General features: G+C 41.6%; 1 protein-coding gene across 1 annotated transcript in view; it reads right to left on the bottom strand.

The window, feature by feature from the left end:
- The window catches only part of CRNKL1 (crooked neck pre-mRNA splicing factor 1), a 47231-nt gene that overhangs the window by 17810 nt on the left and 5298 nt on the right, over positions 1-24123 (bottom strand). The window contains exons 2-8 of the mRNA XM_073628154.1: positions 21911-22063; positions 16616-16707; positions 15917-16075; positions 15647-15813; positions 7925-8103; positions 4602-4772; positions 4269-4460 (exon numbers count right to left, since the gene is read on the bottom strand). Coding sequence (XP_073484255.1) covers positions 4269-4460; positions 4602-4772; positions 7925-8103; positions 15647-15813; positions 15917-16075; positions 16616-16707; positions 21911-22063 — 1113 coding nt within the window. The remainder of the gene's footprint in view (positions 1-4268; positions 4461-4601; positions 4773-7924; positions 8104-15646; positions 15814-15916; positions 16076-16615; positions 16708-21910; positions 22064-24123) is intronic.

The raw sequence follows: 24123 nt of genomic DNA, 5'->3' as shown, positions 1-24123 counted from the left end.
CGACCAGGGTTTTAACCAAAGCGCCCTTCTGGCCATTACTGAGCTTAACATTGCTCTTGAAGTGGTTTTAATTATGTCCACAGAGGCTTCTGCGACAAAGTCGCCTGCGAGACTAAGTTCTTGGAGGGCTGAGATAACTTTCTCTTGCTCCATTCCTTCTGACACCAGCTTTTCGGCCATCGTGGACCAGCTTGAGACAGCAGCCAATGCTATTGCTGGCCTGCAAGCGCCACCTGCCGAGAGGTAGGTCCTCTTAAGATCCAGATCGATCTTTCTATCCAGGACATCTTTGAATGTGACTGCATCCTCTATTGGGAGTGTTATGTGCCTAGCGAGGCGCATTAGAGAGGAGTCGACCACTGGAGGAGATATTAGTGGGTTGACGTTAGGCTCTTTAAGTGGATAGAGCTTTGCTAATCTGTTGCTGAGGCCAGTTTTTTTTCTCTGGCTTTTGCCACTCATCCTTAATTAGATCCTCAAGTTCATCAATGAACGGGAAGTTCTCTGGGTCTTTTTTAAGATTTGGAAAATATTTCCTCACTTTTTGAGGAGTTTCTTTTTCCTCCACCCAGTCGATCGCCTCCTTTACTGACTTCACGAATGGATCGATCAGTGAAAAGTCAAAGCCGGTGGATGCCTCTAGATCATCAGTGTCAGAGAGAGGGTCTGACGTCTTTGATGATGATGGAGCAGTGGATGAGGTATTTTGTATGGGTCTGCTGGCCTCTGGCCCTGCGACTTGTGGTGATGGTTCGTTTGGTTCCCTTGCCTCTGTTTCTCTGTCCTTAGTTGCCTCAATGAAGCACGTGCGACAGGCTAGTTTGTCTGGAAGTGCTATAGCACCGCAAATCCAGCAGGAGTTCCCGGGTGGACAGGAAGGCTGGGTGACAGGAGATTTCCTGCGCGCAGGGGATTTCTTGTGGCGGGAGCGACTATGCCTTGATCTTGATCGGCTTCTCCTGCGACTTGATCTGCTCCTCCTGCGACTTGAGCAACTTCTGCCGCGCTCTGAGCGACTCTGCCTGTGGCTTGAGCGGCTCCTTCTTGAAGGCTCCCCTCGTCTTGAATGTGACGATCTGGAAGACCTGGTGGGGCTGTTCAATTTAAACAGCATTAGTGAGGGCTCTCTTTTTTCTCTTTCTTCATACTTACCCATCATCCCCTCTTAAAGAGATCCGGTCAAAATTTCTCCTTACAGGCTCAGGAGAGAAGAGACAAGAAAATGCTGACATTTGCAGCGTTTTTAAACTTGCCGCCGTCGCGGCGGTGATGACGTCACGCTCGTGCATGCGCAGATGCGCTCCAAGGCCTCCGACGCCATTTTGGAAGCTGGAAAGTGGGATGCCCTGACGAGATACCGCTGTTTGCGCATGCGCGAAGAGCTGAGACGCTCGGCGCTAGGCACAGAGAGCGGAGGGGAGACAAGCTGGAGCTATGGAGACAGACAGGAGGGGAAGTTACCCACAGGTGCACTGAAAGGAGCTGGAGACCGCTGCGATCCATAAACCTATTTAAGGTTTGTAATACATAGTAACATACCCCTGAGACCATCAGAGTGGGGTTCCTTCCATTAAGCTCATTTAGAGGCTGCACAGGATAGGACTTCCACCCAGGAGAGGCTAGAACCTGGCTGGGGCGAATGTTAGGTAAGGGATGCATGTTTCGGTCCTTGACAGGTGAGGAAAAAAAGGAGAATGCTGGGGCAGGGGCTCTCTCAGACCTTAATAGCTACGCGGTCATATCAGGTTGCGGGGGCGGAGCCACAACCCATAGGCGTATGCTGCCATGATGCGTTAAGAAGGATATTTAAGAATGTTAATTTGCAAATTATCAGACTTTTTTTTCCCCCTAATTAGATCCACCTGCACTATCATTAGCATGTCACACATGCACCCCATAGTTTGTGAACCACAGTGCCATGTTTTCTCTGCAATAGCAAAGTACAACAGTGGATAATAGGATACTAGATTGACATTTGTTAAAGCGGAGTTCCACCCACTTTTTTTTTTTTTTTTTAAAGGTACCCCTTTCAGCTCGTATGAATTAGATACTCTAAAGGATGTTAGTAATAAATCCGCCATTCTAGTACATGTTTTTTTTATTTACTTACCTTTGTTTTTGCTTGCTAGGCCTCGTCTTGATTGTGGGGGCATGTGAAAGCCACTAGGACTCTGTTCCAGGATAAGGTGCTGCTTGCTTTCCAGCATGCACCACCCCATCTCACGCATTACACACTAGGCATAACGCAGAAGAAAAGAAATCCTGCGGCGATGCCCATTGACTCCTGGGAACGATGACACACATCTCCCAAGAGCAAAAGCACCGCAGGAAATTACGTAAATCGCTGTGGCCCCCGAAGGAGGCAGAATACACAAGACACCCTTAGCAACAAGCGAAACAAATTAAAAAAAAAAAAAAAAAAAAAAAAAATTCACCAAATGTTGTTCAACTTACAGGAATATATCGATTGAGATAAAGATTAAAATATGGGTGGAACTTCGCTTTAAAGTCATCTGAGAACCCCCATTTCCTAAATTTCCCTGGTTATTCATAATCCTATACACTGTGATAGTCTTATACAGTTCTTCAAAATCTTTATGGGAAATTCTCAGTGTATGGGTACTTTAAAGCAACTATGTATGCAACTATGTACACAATCTGGAAGCAGTAGTAAACCGCCATGCTTTTTTTTTTTTTTAAACCTGCAAGGTAAAGTTATATGCATCACATACTAGCACATTATGTAAAACTAACCTTAAAAGGAAGCCCTCCGGCGACATGCTGTCACCACTGACATGGCTTCCATGATTTGTGTCCTCTGGCCGTCTGATTGGCCGCGCCGCAATGGCATCACTTCCGCACATGCGCACAGGAGCCGCTATTCAAGGCATAGGACTCTGAAGGAATTGCACGGGCAGGCCGTTCCTTCAGAGCGAATGCACGGGTGACATCCCCAACCCATTTACGGTTCACGTTTAGGAGATATTTACTGTACCTATAGGTAAGCTTATAATAAGGCTTACCTATAGGTAAATATCAACCACTGGAGTTTACTCCCATGTAAAGATTGTAAGGGGTTATTATATTTTACAATTATATTACAGATAGTGGTTGTACTGATTGTGTCTGTATCTGCACGGCTCTCTACACTTGACACCTGTGTTGTTCACATCCTGTTCTTCTTGCCTTTGGAAATGACAGGTGTGGCTAGAGAAACACATTGAAGTCTATGGAGAGAAGCAAGTAGCAGACAGAGCAGCCAATGCGACTCAAGCTGTTGGACTATATGCACACTCCGCAGTGTGTGACTGATTCTGTTTGCACTCACTTTAGTTAGCATAACCGCCCTACACTTATAGCAGTCATACACAAGGACCAATTCTGAATGCAAGCCAGTAAACCTACTTGTAGGAGTTTGGCTTCTATAGTGAACCACATAAAAACAGAGAGGAACACATAAGCTTCTTGGAGGAACTAAATTAAAAATAGTAACTCCACTTTTGTTGAGGAAAAAAAAACAAACACACACACACACCCCTCTGGGTGATCTATGTACATTGCAGGGATTTTAAGCACATTTGTTGTAGATTCCTACCTTTTGTTATTCTGAAGAAATAGCTCTTTGTTTGTCAGTGTTCATTTGCAAAGTTATTTTATAACTATCAATCAGCTGCTGCACTTGCAGCGTTCTAATGAGGGAAGTGGCAGGGTCTGCATCACTTTAGACATTTCCCTTTAGGAAGTATCTTACCAAAAACATTTTTGTTTCAGGCTTCCCCAAAATCTGATGTGTATCTTAGTGCAGACTTCTGTGAAAATCAGTAAGCTAATCACACAATCAAGAAATTACATTTATGGGGGATGTTCTATACACCATCTGTGTACTAAAACGTGTCACCTGAGTGTCTGCTCTGAGTCACCTACATGACACCCAAGAAGGTGGTGCCTAGCAGTAGTCCGAGGCTTTGAATGTCTACACAAGGGAGGCTTTTAGAGGTAAAAACATGCAGAAGATATGTTAAAGAGGCACTCGTCTTAAAAAAAAAAAAAAAAGTCAGCAGCTACAGATACTGTGAGCGGTATTTTTACTTTTAAGTGAAGGTCCACTTCAAATACACATACATATTGAAATGTATGGTCTGGCAACAGAGTCTCATGCGCTACCAAATAACTCCAAACTATAACAAATGTGACCTGTGGGACTCAATCTAGAAGTACCCTCTGCTCTTCAATAAAAACAAAAAAAATTAAAACACTATTATTTATACCTTTGCATCTAGCTCTTCATACAATGCATAGTTAATCCACAAGTATATATATCTTTTCCAGTGCCTCTTCTCCTTAGTGGGTGGGATGTTAGCGATAGCGCGTTCATACACCTCTCGGACAGTGTTAGCATCTGTATCACTTTCCACCAACCGCAAGTAGTCAAACCAAGCATCATAATTATGGGGATTGGCCTTTAACAAAAGCGTAACAATGATTAGTTCCAATATTATATCACCCAAACTAGGAATCAAAAACAAGGGAAAAAAAAAATTAATAAAAAATCTAGCTGCAGCAATACACTGTACATGTTTGTAATTTGTAACACCATTCACCTTGACTTCTTCCTCATACTGAAATCTTCTTTTATTCACAATAATATCTTCAATCCCCCTCCGGTCTCCATATTTTTTTTCAAAAATGGTGTAGTTCTTGAACAGTTCTTGGGCATGTTGCTTTGAGATCCTGTCTAGAGCATATTTATAGATCACTCGTACTCTTTCAGACTAAAAAAAGAAGAAGAAGTTAGTTTAGCTGATTTTTAATTTTAGATTTCTGCTTTGTGGATGACTAAGAGAGGTAATTGTGCTCAGCCTATGCATTGATCAAGGCAACCCTGCCAGACAGCAAATCCAGAGCCTTGAACCTCTGCTGTAAATAGTTACATCTTAGACAAGTGCACATCTCCAGCCTGCTTGCAGCAGCACACTAACCTTTTCATTATTCTGCTCTCACCTTCTGTTAGCATTTTCCCCTATCTGCACATGTGCATAGCAGTAACAAACCAAACCAAAGAAAATTCCCTGCAACTAAGTTATCCTAACAGTTTGCAATAAAGACAGGGGTTTAGATTTACATTTGCAAATACATGCGTAAGCTGCAGAGCCACTCCAAGGCACCCCAGTATTACCTGCAGTCCTAACTCTTTAAAATTATGAGAGCCGCCATAGTAGAAGCACATGCATTCTAATGGATAGAAGGCAGATGAGCCTGGAGGTAGCCCACCCCTCCTTAAAGGCACAGGAGCACACTGGACGCCCAGCACAAAGCACAATGGCACATGTATTTACAAATGTATGATAACCAAACCCCTGTTTTTAACGCAAACTGTTAGACAGGATAATTCGTCTAGTTGCAGACTGGCTGGTGAGTTGAGCTGGGAATTATCTTTGGTCTTGTTTTGCATGCGTTGCCCTTTCATGTGCTCCTTGCTGTGAAGGCAAATTAAAGGTGAGGGCAGCACCCAGTTGTTTGTTACTGATGTAATATTGGTAAGGGGGACACACTGAACACCTTTGCTGCCATTGTGCTATGTGTTGGGTGTCCAGTGTACCTCTGTGCCTTTGAGGGGTGGGCTACCTCCAGGCTCACCTGCCCTCTCTCTATCCATTAGAATGCATGTGCTTCTACTATGGAGGCTCCCATAAATGTACAAGAGTTAGGACTGCAAATAATACTGGGGTGCCTTGGAGTGGCTCTACAGCTTATGCATGTATTTGCAAACGTGTGCTAACTAAACCCTTGATTGTAACGCAAACTGTTAGACAGGATAATTCGATTGGTTGCAGACTGGCTGTGTATATACCAGTATCTCACAAAAGTGAGTACACCCCTCACATTTTTGTAAATATTTTATTATATCTTTTCATGTGACAACACTCAAGAAATGACACTTTGCTACAATGTAAAGTAGTGAGTGTACAGCTTGTATAACAGTGTAATATGTGCTGTCCCCTCAAAATAACAAAACAGCCATTAATGTCTAAACCACTGGCAACAAAAGTGATTACACCTCTAAGTGAAAATGTCCAAATTGGGCCCAATTAACCATTTTCCCTCCCTGGTGTAATGTGATTCATTAGTGTTAAGAGGTGTCAGGTCTGAATGGGGATCAGGTGTGCTAAATTTGGTGTTATCACTCTCACTCTCTCATACTGGTCACTGGAAGTTCAACATGACACCTCATGGCAAAGAACTCTCCGATAACCTGAAAAAAGAATTGTTGCTCTACATAAAGATGGCCTAGGTTATAAAAAGATTGCCAAGACCCTGAAACTGAGCTGCAGCACAGTGGCCAAGAACATACAGCGGTTTAACAGGACAGGTTCCACTCAGAACAGGCGCCATGGTCGACCAAAGAAGTTGAGTGCACGTGCTCAGCTTCATATCCAGAGGTTGTCTTTGGGAAATAGACATATGAGTGCTGCCAGCATTACTGCAGAGGTTGAAAGGGGGGGGGTTAGTGTCAGACCATACGCTGCACACTGCATCAAATTGGTCTGCATGGCTGTCATCCCAGAAGGAAGCCTCTTCTAAAAGATGATGCACAAGAAAGTCCGCCGTTTGCTGAAGACAAACAGACGAAGGACATGGATTACTGAAACCATGTCCTGTGGTCTGATGAGTCCAAGATAAACTTATTTGATTCAGATGGTGTCAAGCGTGTGTGGTGGCAACCAGGTGAGGAGTACAAAGACAAGTGTGTCTTGCCTGCAGTCAAGCATGGTGGTGGGAGTGTCACGAGTGCTGCTGGCACTGGGGAGCTACAGTTCATTGAGGGAACCATGAATGCCAACATGTACTGTGACATACTGAAGAAGAAAGTGATGGACTGGCCAAGCATGTCTCCAGACCTAAACCCTATTGAGCATCTGTGGGGCATCCTCAAACGGAAGGAGCGCAAGGTCTCTAACATCCACCAGCTCTGTGATGTCATCATGGAGTGGAAGAGGACTCCAGTGGCAACCTGTGAAGCTCTGGTGAACGCCATGCCCAAGAAGGTTCAGGCAGTGCTGGAAAATAATGGTGGCCACACAAAATATTGATACTTTGGGCCCAATTTGGACATTTTCACTTAGGAGTGTACTCACTTTTGTTGCCAGCGGTTTAAACATTAATGGCTGTGTGTTGTGTTATTTTGAGGGGACAGCAAAATTGCACGGTTATACAAGCTGTACACTCACTACTTTACATTGTAGCAAAGTGTCATTTCTTCAGTGCTATCACATGAAAAGATATAATAAAATATTTACAAAAATTTGAGATGGATAACAGAGTAATGTACTATAATAGAAGTATCAGATTGGGTTGCAAGACTAACACTGGTTCCAATGATCTTATTTCCTACAATACCCAAAAGTCAATTGACAAGAACCTATTTGGAAAAGTGCATGCTAGCTTTATTGGTACAAGAATTGGTTAAAAAAAAAAATTACAGTACTTAAATGTTGCACTCTAGGCAGATAAATGCACAAATAAATGCAATTCTGTATTCAATAATACATGGTTAAATTGAATTTGACCTATCAGTCTCTTGCAATCGCCATAGAGGGAGGCTGGAGTGTAAGAGGAAGAAGCAGTACAAGGAGCCACACAATTCATGTGCTAACTGGGAGTATGTTGACAGGAGGAGAAAGTACAAACAGATGAGAATCACTGTGATGCTTCTCCTTTATTCTGCAGTCACAAGCTTAGAGTGGGTCCATAGCAGCCTAGGCTCAGAGAAAGCAGGTTGAATGATGCTGAAATAGTGCAGGGGGCAGCTCCCTATTAAAGTTGTTTTTAATCTGTTACTGCACACATTTTTTCTCTACTCAAAAAAATAAAAAATACAGATAGCGGAATATATGTGTTATACATATGGAATAGATGAACTCACCTCTTTTTGATTTTCCTCAAATTTGGCAAATGCAACATAAAGATTTTCGTCCATATGATCCTCTCCAAAAAACTCCACTGCTCTCTCGTACACCTTCCTTGCATGTGCGATGTATCCATGCTTCTCCTCAAAGCGGGCATACTTGATCCAGTTCTTCACATCGGGGTGTACAATGACAAGTGCATGGATATTAAGGGAAATTTCTAGCCATCCATCCTGTACAAAAGAACTTTTGGTCCTTATAATCAAGGACAACATTTACAGACGTTCACTGGAGTTTGCACAGTTTTAATCCTAACTAGCATACTTCTACTTCCACTACTTTAACTCTCCAGTCCAACCAAACCTTGTAAGCAACAATACGAGAAAAAACACAAAAGAAAAGCGCCTCATAGTGCAGGTATTTAATTAAAATGAAATAAAAAAAAACATGTAATCCACACTTACAGGCTCCAGGAAGGGAAGACTCCTGGATCAGTCCCTGGCGTCCATAGCATTGATTGGCAGTCAAATTGTCCAGTCGGGGTAGCCGCGGTCCCCTGCAAGGAAGCCGGCCAGCTGAACTTGATGGGGATCTTCCGCTCTGAGAAATCGCTCCCTGGCGTGTGACGTCACCGGAGCATGAAAAACCACAATGCGTTTCAGAGCATGCGCGCAGCTCACACTGGGCATGCGCGCTCCTTTGTCAAGTGTAAAGTGAATGAAAAGACAGGGGAATTTAAAAAGCTCTGCATTTTGGGAGAAAAAAACGGAACAGCTGATGGATTAACTGTTGAACTAAACCAGCGAACTGGCAAGCTACTATAAAAGGCAGATGTGTGACTGGATGTCAAGATTATAATCAATAATGAGCCACTAACTAAAAAAGTAGTAGTAATTGATGAGAGACAGTAATAAAAATAATAACTATACTGCATTAAAAATTAAACAATATTAATATATATCAATGTATCATATCGCAATTACATTCATATAAAATTAGTACAATTAATAAAGAAGTTTAAAAATATAGAGAGAGATAGAATACATTATGACCCATAATGATAAACAAAAAATTAACCACTTGCTGCCCGCCATATAGCAGAATGACGGTGGCAAAGTGGTTTCAATATCCTGACTGGACGTCATATGACGTCCGCAGGATATTGAGCCGCTGCGCGCCCCGCAACACCGATCTAGGTAAAGAGTCTCTGACGGAGACTCTTTACCACGTGATCAGCCGTGTCCAATCACGGCTGATCACGATGTAAATAGGAAGAGCCGGTGATCGGCTTTTCCTAACTCGCGTCTGACAGACGCGAGTAGAGGAGAGCCGATCGGCTGCTCTCCTGACGGGGGGTCTGTGCTGATTGTTTATCAGTGCCCAGCAGTGCCGCCTATCAGTGCCCAGCAGTGCCGCCCATAAGAACCCATCTTTGCAGCCTTTCAGTGCCCATCAGTGTCGCCTATCAGTGCCTATCAGTGCCCATCAGTGCCACCCATGAGTGCCCATCAGTGCTGCATATCAGTGCCACCCATCAGTGCCGCCTACCAGTGCCCATCAGTGCCGCCTTATCAGTGCCCATCAGTGAAAGAGAAAATGTACTTATTTACAAAATTTTTTAACAGAAACAAAAGCAAAACTTATTTTTTTCTAAATTTTCAGTCTTTTTTAATTTGTTTCGCAAAAAATAAAAACAGCAGAGGTGATCAAATACCACCAAAAGAAAGCTCTATTTGTGGGCACCAAATGATAAAAATTTAGTTTGGGTACAGTGTAGCATGACCGCGCAATTGTCATTCAAACTGCGACAACACTGAAAGCTGAAAATTGGTCTGGGCAGGAAGGTGTCTAAGTGCCCTGTATTGAAGTGGTTAAATAAATTATTAATAACTATGATACAGATGATGATTATTAAAAATATTATAGGAAGGGAAAATTATATATATATATATATATATATATATATATATATATATATATATATATATATATATATATATATGGAAGGGATCAAATGTATATTATGTTAATGTGCCAGTGTGTATATGTATACTCATGCACACAGACCTATGCTACTAGACACATATGCATGTGCACTAGGAACGAAAGAACTAACCGATTAATTGACAACGAATCGATTATGAAATGAATCGATTAATATTTTCATAATCGATTAATCGGCCAGTAAGATAGTGGGGTTAAAAAAAGCTAAAATTAGCCCTTTATAGTACAAAAAGAGCAAATAATCTCTGCTGTAAACATTACTTTCACTGTTGCACAGTAAAAAAACGAAGGGCTATTTTTTTTTTTTTTTTTTTAACTCCATTATGTTACTAAAGGTCTTAGGCCTGGTTCCCACCCATGTGTTTTTTTGGTGCTTTTTGCAGAAATGCACTACAGTTCATTTAACATTCACATCTTTTTTCAGCTGCTGTGTATTCAGAAAGGGTCAAGGACCTTTTTTCAATGCAAAACGGTGCTTTTTGGTTTAATATACTTCAACGGAGAAGCTGCAGAAAAGCATATAATATTACAGTTCTGTTTGAAAATCTGCAAAACAGTCTAGAACTTTTTTTTTCTTTAAATAAAAAAAAATGTGATCTGAATCTGATGATATTTACAAGATTCAACCTCTAATAGTATATAGAGTATATCTCCTCTGTCTGTTATTCTCAGTGTGGATTAAAGATTTTACTCCCTAACCATATAGTTGGTTATTTTATATTTACCCCTGCGTATAAGATATTTAGGAATAAAGGTCCTCTTTTGCAAACTTTACATATTAACTAAATTATACACCACACTTTTTTTAAGGTTATTAACCGATTAATCAAAACAATAATCGGCCAACTAATCGATTATGAAAATAACCGTTAGTTGCAGGACTAATGTGCACACACACACCAAAACTAGCACAACACATGCGTAGGGCCTACAATTTTTGAGAAAAGCTAAATACTGTAAAAATTAAATAATAAAAGGGACAGCAGGAAAAGGGACAATAGAAAGGGGAAAGACATGTGATTACTAAAAGGGACTAATGATAATAATAGTAATAATGGCAATAATAATGATAGTGGTAGTTCGTAACGGATAATATTGATATAAAATTGTATAGAGAGAATGAATACTAAATTGCATAAATTGTTAGATTGTATTTGTGTGTGTATATGCATGTGTATGCACAACCAAATACAATATGTACTGGCATAACAAAAGGAAAAAAGGGGGAGAATATCACAGGAACAATCTAAAGAAAACTCTAAAGAAAAAAAATGTATAAAAGAATGCTATGTTATAGTATTAACTTCTAATTCTTCATTTAACCCATTGGGCGCAAGAGTGTCCAAGTTATATATCCAAAAAGTTTCGCGTTCACATAGCCTGGAAAAACACGCATGGGAACCAACTTTGCACCGTCTTATGCGAATCTGACCATGGGTTTGTGGGAAAACTGGTTCATATGGAACAATAACCCTTTTGCCAAACATTTGGTGTTTTACGTCAGGTACATAGACTATATTATCGTCATTTGGGACAGTCCCTTGTCCTCAAGTGACGATTTAGTCTCTCACTGCAATACAAATGAATTAGGTCTTTTTTTTTTGCATCTGTATATAAGGAAAGCCTATCTTCTCGAACTCTTTCACAAAAAAAATTGTATCCTTACCCGCAATTACACCAAACCCACTGCGGGGAACTCATACTTACATTTTGATAGTTGCCACCACCCGCAGTGGGTTAATAATATACCTAAAGGTCAGTCCTGCAGACTAAGACAAAAATTGCACCAGAGACTGCGACTACATCTCTCAAAGTGTACATCTCAAAAATAAATTTCTGGAAAAGGGATATCCTGACAAATTAGTGAATCAGGCCTATACCACCTTTCCTTCAGGCAAAAAACCTAACACCAAAAAAAAAAAACGCCTGAAAATGTAACTGCACGTTTTATTACCAGATATCATGGTAAATATAAGAAAATGGAGCATATCCTCAATAAACATTGGAACATTTTAAAACAAGACCCTCTCTTGAATACTAGACTTAGTGATAGACCCAAAGTCACTTATAGAAGGGCCCCCACATTTAAAAACAAGATATCTCCGAGTAAATTAAAAAGTATTAAATTAGATAACCCTTTGTGTTTAATTCCTCTTACAGGAATGTACAGATGTAACAAACCTTCATGCAAAACCTGCGCTTTTGTGAGACATGGACAACAGAGTTTTCAACACAAGGATAAGATCTATCAGTTAGACAAAATTTTATAACTGCTCTACAGACTATGTCGTTTATTGTCTGACATCTCCGTGTAAATTGTTATATGTTGGTCGCACCATCCCTCCACTACGACAACGTTTTGGCAAACATCGTCGTTTTGTGGAAGTAGGTTGCGACAAACCAATCTACTGTAGGTTTACAGGTGTGGGTTATAGAATCCATACCTTGTAACCTGTCTGAAGCTGAACATTTTTCCAGACTATGTGAACGCGAAACTTTTTGGATATATACCTTAGACACTCTTGCGCCCAATGGGTTAAATGAAGAATTAGAAGTTAATACTATAATATAGTGTTCTTTTATAAATTTTTTCTTTAGAGTTTTCTTTAGATTGTTCCTGTGATATTCTCCCCCTTTTTTCCTTTGTTATGCCAGTACATATTGTATGCGTTTGTGCATACTAGGGTTGTCCCGATACCACTTTTTTAGGACCAAGTACAAGTACCGATACTTTTTTTCAAGTACTCGCCGATACCGATTACCGATACTTTTTTTTTAATGTCACGTGACAGGTTTTTGTTTGCTATTTTTTTTGGGGGGGGGGGGGGGGGGGGGGGGGTGAACGTATGTGTTGTTTTTTTTTTTACAATTTTTTCTTTATTCTTTTTTTTTTTTTTTTTTTTTGCTACTTCAGCTTTTGTCGTTTTGAGGTATTCTTTTTTTTAATCAGCCCTTTTGGGGGGCTTTGGTGAGATATCGGGGGTCTTAACAGACCTCTGATATCTCCCCCTTGAGACAGAGAAAGAGACAGAGGATAGAGATTCCCCAGTCCCTTTCTCTGCAGCCTCAGCTGCACTGAGAATGAATGGAGAGAAGACAGCGGCTTCTCTCCATTCATAAACTGACACATCGTAATCACAGGAGGTTACAATGTTTCAGTTATGTGAATGGACAGAGTCAGCTGACTCTATCCATACACAAAGGAAGGAGGAGGGGGACGGAGGAACGGAGGGGACAGATAAGGAGAGAGGAACGGAGGGGGTGAACGGAGGGGACAGATAAGGAGAGAGGAACGGAGGGGGACAGATAAGGAGAGAGGAACGGAGGGGGAGAACAGAGGGGGACAGATAAGGAGAGAGGAATGCAGGGGACAGCGGAGAGGCACAGAGGAACGGAGGAGGATGCAGTGACAGTCAGCTGTGAGCGATCACCGCTGTATGTCACTAAAGCTGGTGAAAGCCGCTGGGGGAGAATCTTGTAACTCCCCCACGCACCGATCACAGCTGTCCTCTAGGTATCGGGGGAAGCATCGGGAGCATTTGCCCGAGTACAAGTACTTGGGCAAATGCTCGGTATCGGTACCGATACTAGTATCGGTATCGGGACAACCCTAGTGCATACACATGCATATACACATATAAATACAATCTAACAATTTATGCGATTTAGTATTCATTCTCTCTATACAATTTTATATCAATATTATCCGTTACGAACTACCACTATCATCATTAATATTACCATTATTACTAATATCATCATTAGTCCCTTTAGTAAGCACATGCCTTTTCCCTTTCTATTGTCCCTTTTCCTGGTGTCCCTTTATTATTTAATTTTTACAGTATTCTCCATTTAGCTTTTCTCAAAAATTGTAGGCCCTACGCATGTGTTATGCTAGTTTTGGTGTGTGTGTGCACATGCTTATGCGTCTAGTAGCATGGGTGTGTGCGCATGCGTATACATATACACACTTGCACCTTAACATAATATACATTTGTTCGCTTCCTATAATATTTTTTAATAATCATCATCTATATTAGTTAATAATCTAATTTTTTTGGTAGTGGGTACCAGTGTTTATCATTACGGGTTATAATGTAGTCTATCTCTGTATTTTTAAACTTATTATTAATTGTTGTACTAATTTATATGAATGTCATTGTGATATGATACATCAATATAGTAATATTGTTTCATTTTTAATGCAGTATAGTTATTATTATTACTACTACTACTATCTCTCATCAATTAGTACTTTTTTTAATTAGTGGCTCATTATTGATTGTAATATTGACATCCAGTCACACATCTGCCTTTTATAGTAGCTTGCCAGTTCGCTGGTTTAGTTCAACAGTTAATCCATCAGCTTTTGCGGTTTTTCTACCAAAATGCAGAGCTTTTTAAATTCCCCTGTCTTTTCATTCACTTTACACTTGATGAAGGAGCGCGCATGCCCAGTGTGAGCATGCTCTGAAACGCGTTGTAGTTTTTCATACTCCGGTGACGTCACAAGCCAGCAAGCGGCTTCGAGAGAAAGATTCACATCGAGTTCACTTGCGGGGGGCCGCGGCTACCCCGACAAGACAATTTGACTACCGATCAACGCTATGGACGCCAGGGACTGATCCAAGAGTCTTCCCTTCCCGGAGCCTGTTATCCCATACCTCGATGTAAGTGTGGATTACATGTTTTTATACTAATTAAATACCTGCACTCAGAGGCGCGTTTCTTTTGTGTTTTGTCTCCTGTTTCAATCAATAGAGCTGACTTCGCTCACATGAAAAGCCTTGCCCTCAGGGCTGGTTACACTACAGAGATGCTATAGTCATCCAAACTACATAGACTATCTTGTCATGGACATTTTTTGATATTAATATTTATTTTATTTGTTTTATCATTATTATCCCCAGCATCTTGTATTTCTATGTCCTGTGCACTGGCATATGTGTACATATTCTGTAACCAACAATACAGTGTGCCTACAGTCACCAAGAAACATACAGGCAACTTCTCTGAGCCAAAACTGTAAAAGATGCAGCAGACTGTACTTGATGGGCATTAGTATTTTTAAAAGGCTAAGTTCACCTTCATGAGCATGTTATCGGTTACACCCATATTTGGGGTGTAACAAGTAACATGCTCCTATACACCCACCTCCCGCCGCCAGCGCTCCCTTCTCTGACAGCGGGTCACTGTCACTTTTTGAAAACAGTTTCCTGTGAATTAACATGGTTGTAAACCTCAGACATAAAATATGAACAAAGCATATCCCTCTATAGTGTGTACTTGTCTCAAATAACAGCACTAAGTGTCATTTCTGTCTGCTGCTTTGTTCCTCTGCTATTAGCATGAATCCCTTCTGACAAGTTTTCCTGACACCAAGAGAAAAATGGTGACAGGGAAGGGACCTCCAGCCCATTGATGACCTCAGCTCTGTTCCTGTGTGAAAGGGGTGTATCTCTTCCCTCCAATCAGCTCTCAGATTTCTCCAGACGGAGCTCTGCAGAGTGTAACTTCAGCTCTCTGCCCAGCATATAAATTTAGCACTTTGAGCAGATGTAGAGAAGACTGCAGATAGACAGATACAACTTATGTAGGAGGATTTGCTTCATCTCCTGAGGATACAAATGCACAATTCCCAATGCACATATTCCTGTAGACTGATTACTGTCAGCAATAAAAGTGGAATAACTAAACAGAGTGCTAAACAAGTCTTGGGAAAAAAAAAAGGATATATCTCTCGTAAATGGACCGTGCTTTGTCCACTTCCTTGTAGCGGAGCTCAAAATTGATGTAGGAATGCCATGCTTGTTCCTCAGGCTGCCAGTCCATCCAACGTTCAAATACCTGCCTGGTACCTGCGACATTGCCCAGCAGCTCCTCCATGTAGGTGTATTTGTACCTTTTAAGAGAAGATCATCATTGGCCCAGATGTTCTATGTAAGAGGCTGTCTAGAGAAGTCAATGTGAAAACAGTTCATCATATGCCAAACTGGCTCACATACCAGAACTGATTGACTCTAGGTAGGATGATGATAGCTCGATCCCAGATATTTCGTGCATGGTTAACCTGGCGGTTCTTCATCTCCATTTCTGCATATTTCAGCCATAGCGTGATATTCCTGTGGTCTACATCCAACGCTCGCTCGTATATAGATCGTGCCCTATAGAGGCGACATATAAAAGTCTATTTACAACAATGATAAGTTTGTCTTGGGATCCATGAATATCAAAATAATCATTTTATGATGGAAAACTAAAATTGTAACTTCATGGAAATCATTTTATTTGCCGTATTATACATACAATACCTCCCTGTTTCTCACTGTATATATCCCAAGGCTTAGCTTAGTTTACTTCTAGCATTTTTACCTGTTTATTACACCAGTATTTCTTCTTTTAGGTCATTCTCTGCAGAGGGTGTTAGACTGTACTTAGATCCTATGAAACTTTAGGCAAAATGTTTAAAAGTTTTCTATAAAACTAGAAGGGGTAGAACCACTCTCAGTTTTCTATTGCTTTCAGTGGCACTTTTTACTGCCATAGAAACACAGAAGGAAGGAAGAAAATTAAAGTGACAAAGACCACAAAAACCTGAGACTCTCCCAATACTATCCAAATCTATAAAAGTTTTGACTTCGGTTCTCTAAGAACTGCATCATTGTTGCGCCAACTTTATTTTAGGTTTACAGTAGTGTACATACCTCTGAACTTCCTTTAGACTTTCTTCCCATTGTGCATATTTTATCCAGTTACTAATAACAGTTCTGTTTTTCCTTATATTATCTTCAAAGGTCTGTAAGGAAAAACAAAAAAAGTATTAAAAGCAACATGGTGTATTGGATGGTTATAATAAGGCAAAAATGACTCAACCAAAACAATTTAAACAGATTTTTTTTTTTTTGTCAAGCCTTGTATATCACAGAGCTATGTGGCTCACCAGTGCACAATAAAGGATGAGCTCAGGCATGTTTGCAGAGCCTGCCAGGAAGTCGGCACTGCGCTGATCACAGGCAGTGAGACATTGTCCCGATGCGTGGGTGCAGAGATCGGGAAATATCTCACTGCCTGTGATTAGCGCAGCACAGTGCCAACTTCCTGGCAGGCTCTGCACGTGGGCTGTGCGAACACGCCTGAGCTCATCCTTAGTGCACAACACTAAACTTAGCTGGCTCAGAGGCAGCCAATGTAAGCACTGGTAGCAGACTGGGCTGATAGTTTGGTTCGCATTTTTATTCTGGAGTTATCTGTTGGACTTTAAGTGGTTCTAAAGGTTTGTTTAAAAAAAAAAAAAAAAAAAATTAAAGGAACACATCAGATCTCAATAGGGAAAATGATCATGCTGGATATCTATACTGATATGGTCTGGGTAATATCTTAAGAATGAAAGGATGCCACACCGTTTGATGGCTGAAGTCAAAGACACCTCGAAAATCAAAGTGCAAAAATGATGCAGCAGGCTAGTCAATTTTGCTGAAATTTCATTGCAGCAACTCAAAAATGGTACTCAGTAGTTTGTATGGCCCCCCATGTGCTTGTATACATGCCTGACAATGTCGGGGCATGCTCCTAATGAGACAATGGATGGTGTCCTGGGGTATTTCCTCCCAGATCTGGACCAGGGCATCACTGAGCTCCTGAACAGACTGAGGTGCAACCTGGCGGCATCGGATGGACCGAAACATAATGTACCAGAGGTGTTCTATTGGATTTAGGTCAGGCGAGCAAGGAGGCCAGTCAATGGTATCAATGCCTTAATTTCCAGGAACTGGCTGCATAACTCTCACCACATAAGGCTGGGCATTATTGTGCACCAGGAGGAACCCAGGACCCACTGCACCAGTGTAGGGTCTGACAATGGGTCCAAGGATTTCATCCCGATACCTAATGGCAGTCAGGGTGCCATTGTCTAACCTGTAGAGGTCTGTGTGTACCTCCATGGAATATGCCTCCCCAGACCATCACTGACCCACCAAACGGTCATGCTGAACAATGTTACAGGCAGGATAACGTTCTCTATGGCTTCTCCAGACCCTTTCTGTCTGTCACACGTGCTCAGTGTGAACCTGCTCTCATCTGTGAAAAGCACAGGGCGCCAGTGTCTGCCAATTCTGGTGCTCAATGACAAATGCCAATTGAGCTCCACAGTGCCGGACAGTGAGCACAGAACCCACTAAAGGACGTCGGCCCTCAGACCACCCCATGAAGTCTGTTTCTGATTGTTTGGTCAGAGACATTCATACCAGTGGCCTGCTAGAAGTCATTTTGTAGGGCTCATTCTGTTCCTCCTTGCATAAAGGAGCAGATACCAGTCCTGCTCATGGGTTAAGGACATTCTATGACACTGTCCAGCTCTCCTAGAGTATCTGCCTGTCTCCTGGAATCTCCTCCATGCTCTTGAGGCTGTGCTGGGAGACACAGCAAACCTGGCAATAGCATGTATTGATGTGCCATCCTGGAGGAGTTGGACTGCCTGTGCAACTTCTATAGGGTCCAGGTATCGACTCATGCTACCAGTAGCGACACTGACCCTAGCCAACAGCAAAATTAGTGAAAAACAGTCAGAAAAGATGAGTATTTTCGGGGTGTCCCTGAATTCAGCCCTCTGTCGGTTGATCATCTTCATTTCCATCAAACGATGTAGTATCCTTTCTTTCGAAGACATTACCCAATCTATAGGAGTATAGATATCCAGCATGATATTTTTACCCATTGAAATCTGATGTGTTTCTAAAATGTTATTTTTTTGAGCAGTGTATCTATCATACATGTAATACTTACCTGCTCTGTGCAATGGTTTTGCACAGAGCAGCCCCGATCCTACTCTTCTTGGGTCCTCCACTGGCACTCCTGGCCCGCCCCCTCCACCGAGTGCCCATCATAGCAAACTGCTTCCTGTGGGGGCACTCGGGCAGGCTCACACAGACACACAGAGTGCTATTTCTAAGTCATTGTGAAGTGAGGGAGCCGAGAGAGCCTCGGCTCTTGTGCACATCACTGGATTGAGATTGGGCTCGGCTAAGCAAGCAGAGGTCTGGAGGCGAAGCTGCACTCAGCTTTTTTACCTTCATGGATAGAATGCACAATGATAAAAAAAACCTTCTGCCTTTACAACATTAGAAATGATCTGTGTGAAGTGTACTTTAATAAGTGAATACATTAAAAAATATTAAAAGTTCCAATGTCCTCTCTAAACAAATATGACATTTTCATTATGCCAATATGCTCAGATTCGCCACTGGTATCCAGAATTTTCTTACGGAATAAAAGATTCCAAAGTAGAAGGTATCACGTGACAGAATCGATGCACGGATTTACCCTACAGAAGAAAAATTAATCCTGTGAAATAAATTCTAATTTAGAGTTTAACTCTTAAAGCAATAAAAGTTATAGTTTTGTAGAGCACAATCAAAACAGGACTGCATTAAAAAAAAAAAAAAAAAGTTCTCTTAAAGGGTGCCCTCTACTGCAAGGCCCTTTGGGAACTCTATGTGAACAAGCATCTGATCATCACATTTTTACTGCAGTGACAGCAGCAGCTCAACTGAGTCAAAAAAAAAAATAAAATAAAAGAGGATAGGACTTTTTGGCATTAGTGAGACAAGAGAAACAACATATTTGGCTTAAAGTGGTTGTAAACCCTATTCATGAAATCTGACCCGGGCACATATCTGTAGTGTTTACTTATCTCTCTCCAAAGCCATAAGTGCCCTGTCTTTCTGCTGCTCTGTTCCTGTTATCAGCATAACTTCTGACAAGTTCTCCAACATGGGAGATAAAAGAAGCTGGAAATTTGTGTAGGGGAGACAGACAGCTTGTCTTTTCACAGCACAGCTCTGCATATTTCTTCATTCCTCTGAATATGTGGAGGTGAGGTGGTGGGGGGGGGGTGCCTTCCCTCCAATCAGCTCTCACACAGTGTTTGCCCAGACTCCTCTCCCACTGCTGAAACAGAAAGAGTGATTTCTAACAAGATGTGCACTAAAGAGTCTAGAAAGCTGAAGACAGCAGATATACATGTAAAACTTATGTAGGGAGATTTGTTTCATCTCTGTATCATCTGAGGCTGTTCACTTCACTGAGTATAAAAGAGGGTTTAGATCCACTTTAAAGTGGTTCTAAAGGTAAAATGTTTATTACCTTAATGCATTCTCTGCATTAGAGTAAAAAACCTTTTAATAGTGGCTTCTCTCCCAGCCCCCCCTAAACACCTGAATCGAATCTTGGTCCAGCGCTGTGCATGTCTACAGCAGCTCTTCTCCCCTCTCCGGGCTCTCAGGGGCTTGGCCGAGAGCAGCAGGAGGTTTTGTCAATCAAAACCTGTGAGCAGAGAGCTTGGGGTGGGGATGAGCTGGGCTTGTGTCTGAACAGATGATCGAGCATGCACGAGTGCTCCTATGGTAAGAATCTTCCTATGGGGGCACTTGCGGGGGGGAGATCTGGGCTGCTCTGTGTAAAATCATTGTTTAAAAAAAAAATATATAATTCAAGCTCTACAATCACTTTAACCCTTTCATGACTAAGCCTATTTTTGAAATTTGGTGTTTACAAGTTAAAATCCGTATTTTTTGCTAGAAAATTACTTAGAACCCCCAAACATTATATATATTTTTTTAGAAGAGAGTCTAAAGAATAAAATGGCGATTGTTGCAATATTTTTTATCACACGGTATTTGTGCAGCGGTGTTTTAAACGCAAATTTTTGGAAAAGTGACACTTTCATGAATTTAAAAAAATCCAAACAGTAAAGTTACCCCAATTTTTTTGTATAATGTGAAAGATGATGTTACGCCGAGTAAATAGATACCAAACATGTCACCCTTTATAATTGCACGCACTCGTGGAATGGCGACGAACTACGGTACCTATGAATTTCCATAGGCGACGCTTTAAAAATTTTTTACGGTTACCAGGTTTGAGCTACAGAGGAGGTCTAGGGCTAGAATTATTGCTCTCGCTCTGACGATCGCGGCGATACCTCACATGTGTGGTTTGAACACTGTTTACATATGCGGGCGCGACTTCCGTATGCGTTTTCTTCGCTGCGCGAGCTCGCGGCGACGGGGGCGCTTTAAAAATTTTTTTTTTTTTTATTTATTTATTTTATTTATTTTTGTACTTTTATAAATTGTGTTTAAAAATTTTTTTTTTTTTTTTACTTTTATTGCTGTCACAAGCAATGTAAACATCCCTTGTGACAGTAATATGTGGTGACAGGTACTCTTTATGGAGGGATCGGGGGTCTAAAAGACCCCCCATCCCTCCTTTACACTTCAAAGTATTCAGATCGCCGAAAACGGCGATTCTGAATACTGTGTACTTTTTTAAATTCGGCGCCATTGGCAGCCGAGTAAACGGGAAGTGACGTCATGACGTCGCTTCCGCGTTTACAATTAGAAGGCTGGAACGAAGCCGCTCACAGCTTCGTTCCAGCCCGCCCCCAGCCGCCGGAGATTCCCGAATGGACACCGGGCCTCCCGATCGCACGGGAGGCCCGGTAACAGCGGCGGGAGGCGGCGGGAGGGGGGGGATGTCCCCTCCCGCTCCTCCGGTATAACAGCCGAGCGGCTTTTAGCCGCATCGGTTGTTATATTCGGGTAGCCGATCGCCCGCTGAAAACAATGGTACCGGGATGATGCCTGCAGCTGCGGGCATCATCCCGGTATAACCCCGGAAAGCCGAGGACGCATATATGCGTTCGGTCGGCGGGAAGGGGTTAAGGACCTATGTACACCTTAGCTATGTTGTCTGTTAACAATGCAGCCAAAGCAGACAGTACATTTTTTAATGGGTTGTGGCGCACTGGAGTGCGGTTGTTTTATTAGTTCAATGGGGTGCCAATGTTACTAAAACAAAAATGTGTAAATGGGCCCTAAGTGTTTGGGCTTGGGCTAGTGAACAACATAAGAGTATCCTGCTGGAGTCAGTGACCAATAAGATGCTGAGATGTCTTTTTTCATTTGGGGTGAAGAAGCACACAGGTTACACAGCTCATTTACCTTTCGTTTCCTTAATTTGTAGTCATTAAGTTCTTCTTCATCTGTGATCTTCTGTTTTGGGGGAGGAGGCAGCAACTCAAGTTCTCTTTCTTTGGCTTCTCTAAGCAGTTGCTCAGCTGTTATCTGCACCTCTGCAGGAGCTTTATTCTTCACCTGCCCAGAGCAAGAAGACATGTTAAACATTCATGTATAGGTACTGATTCATTATTAACTTTATTAGTCTCCCTGATAAATCACGTCAGTGCAAAATAAATCAAAGAGACATTGTAACATGTAAGAGTCTCAAACAGTCCCAGTTGGTTGCAACATAGCTGGGAAGTAAAGCACCTGCATACAGCGGAAACCCTTGTCCAATCACCATTGAACCCCTCCCCCCCCCCCACGAAGGCACCAAAAGTACCTGCAATGTGCCTCTCCTTTTCTCTAAAGGCTGCCAACCTGTATCATGTTTAGGGACTCAGCGGCCAGACTAAATTCATGTCTAACCACACTGTCTACAGCAGCCGTGACATGCAGAAAAATTAAAAAATTGAAAATTTAAAGTGTAATTCCAGCCAAATCTTAACCCTTTAGCTTTGGAAAGCAAAGAGGAGGGTTACAACCTGTATCAGGATTTTTTTTTCCTGTCTGGGGCCAAGCAGGAAACATTTCCCCTCCCCCTTCTGCAACAGTGAATGTTATCACTCTTACAAGAAGTGAGGGAAAATGTATAGCGGGATACAGACCACAACAAAAAGCAGATGGGACTCTAGCTTTCCACCCACTCAACTCGACTCAACACTTTTTGTTTGCGGTCTATAATATTCTTGGAGATTTCCACTCACTTCCTGTCTTGGTGACTTGTCACAGGGGCAGGAAGTGACAAGAAATCTCCCAAACATGGGTAACAAAAAGAAGTAAAAACCGACAGAGATTTGAAGCCTCATAGCCTAAATAATTCATTTTTTACTAAGGCAGCTACAAATTCTTAACCACTTACCACCCAAGCCAATTCTGGCATTTTTCTCCTACATGTAAAAAAATATTTTTTTGCTAGAAAAGAACACTTTCATGAATTAAAAAACAAAAACAAAATATTTAACCCAATTTTTTGTATAATGTGAATGATGTTATCATGTATCAAGTAAATAGATACCATACATGTCACGCTTCAAAATTGTGCACTCGTGGAATGGCGCCAAGCGATCTAAAAAAGTTATTTTTACATCACTTTTATTCCTATTGCAAGGAATGTAAACATCCCTTGTAATAGAAATAGGGCATGACAAGTCCCCACATCTCTCCTCTATGCTGGAAAGCCGGAGATTAACCACTTCAGCCCCGGACCATTATGCTGCCTAAGGACCAGAGGACTTTTTCCAATTTGGCACTGCGTCGCTTTAACTGCTAATTGTGCGGTCATGCAATGCTGTACCCAAACGAAATTTGCGTCCTTTTCTTCCCACAAATAGAGCTTTCTTTTGATGGTGTTTGATCACCTCTGCCGTTTTTATTTTTTGCGCTATAAACGGAAAAAGACCGAAAATTCTTTTAAAAAAAATGATATTTTCTACTGTTTGTTATTAAAAAAAATCCAATAAACTCAATTTTAGTCATACATTTAGGCCAAAAATTTTTTTGGTAAAAAAAAATGTCAATAAGCGTATATTTATTGGTTTGCGCAAAAGTTATAGCGTTACAAACTAGGGTACATTTTCTGGAATTTACACAGCTTTTAGTTTATGACTGCCTATGTCATTTCTTGAGGTGCTAAAATGGCAGGGCAGTACAAAACCCCCCCAAATGACCCCATTTTGGAAAGTAGACACCCCAAGGAAATTGCTGAGAGGCATGTTGAGCCCATTGAATATTTACTTTTTTTGTCCCAAGTGATTGAATAATGACAAAAAAAAAAAAATACTTACAAAAAGTTGTCACTAAATGATATATTGCTCACACTGGCCATGGGCATATGTGGAATTGCACCCCAAAATACATTCAGCTGCTTCTCCTGAGTATGGGGATACCACATGTGTGGGACTTTTTGGGAGCCTAGCCGTGTACTGGGCCCCGAAAACCAATCACCACCTTCAGGATTTCTAAGGGCGTACATTTTTGATTTCACTCCTCACTACCTATCACAGTTTTGAAGGCCATAAAATGCCCAGATGGCACAACCCCCCCCCCCCCCAATGACCCCATTTTGGAAAGTAGACACCCCAAGCTATTTGCTG

Source organism: Aquarana catesbeiana, linkage group LG04 (assembly GCF_042186555.1).
Source record: "Aquarana catesbeiana isolate 2022-GZ linkage group LG04, ASM4218655v1, whole genome shotgun sequence".
NCBI lineage: Eukaryota > Metazoa > Chordata > Amphibia > Anura > Ranidae > Aquarana > Aquarana catesbeiana.
Note: the sequence above shows the minus strand (reverse complement) of the source record. Positions and strands in the feature narration are given on the sequence as shown.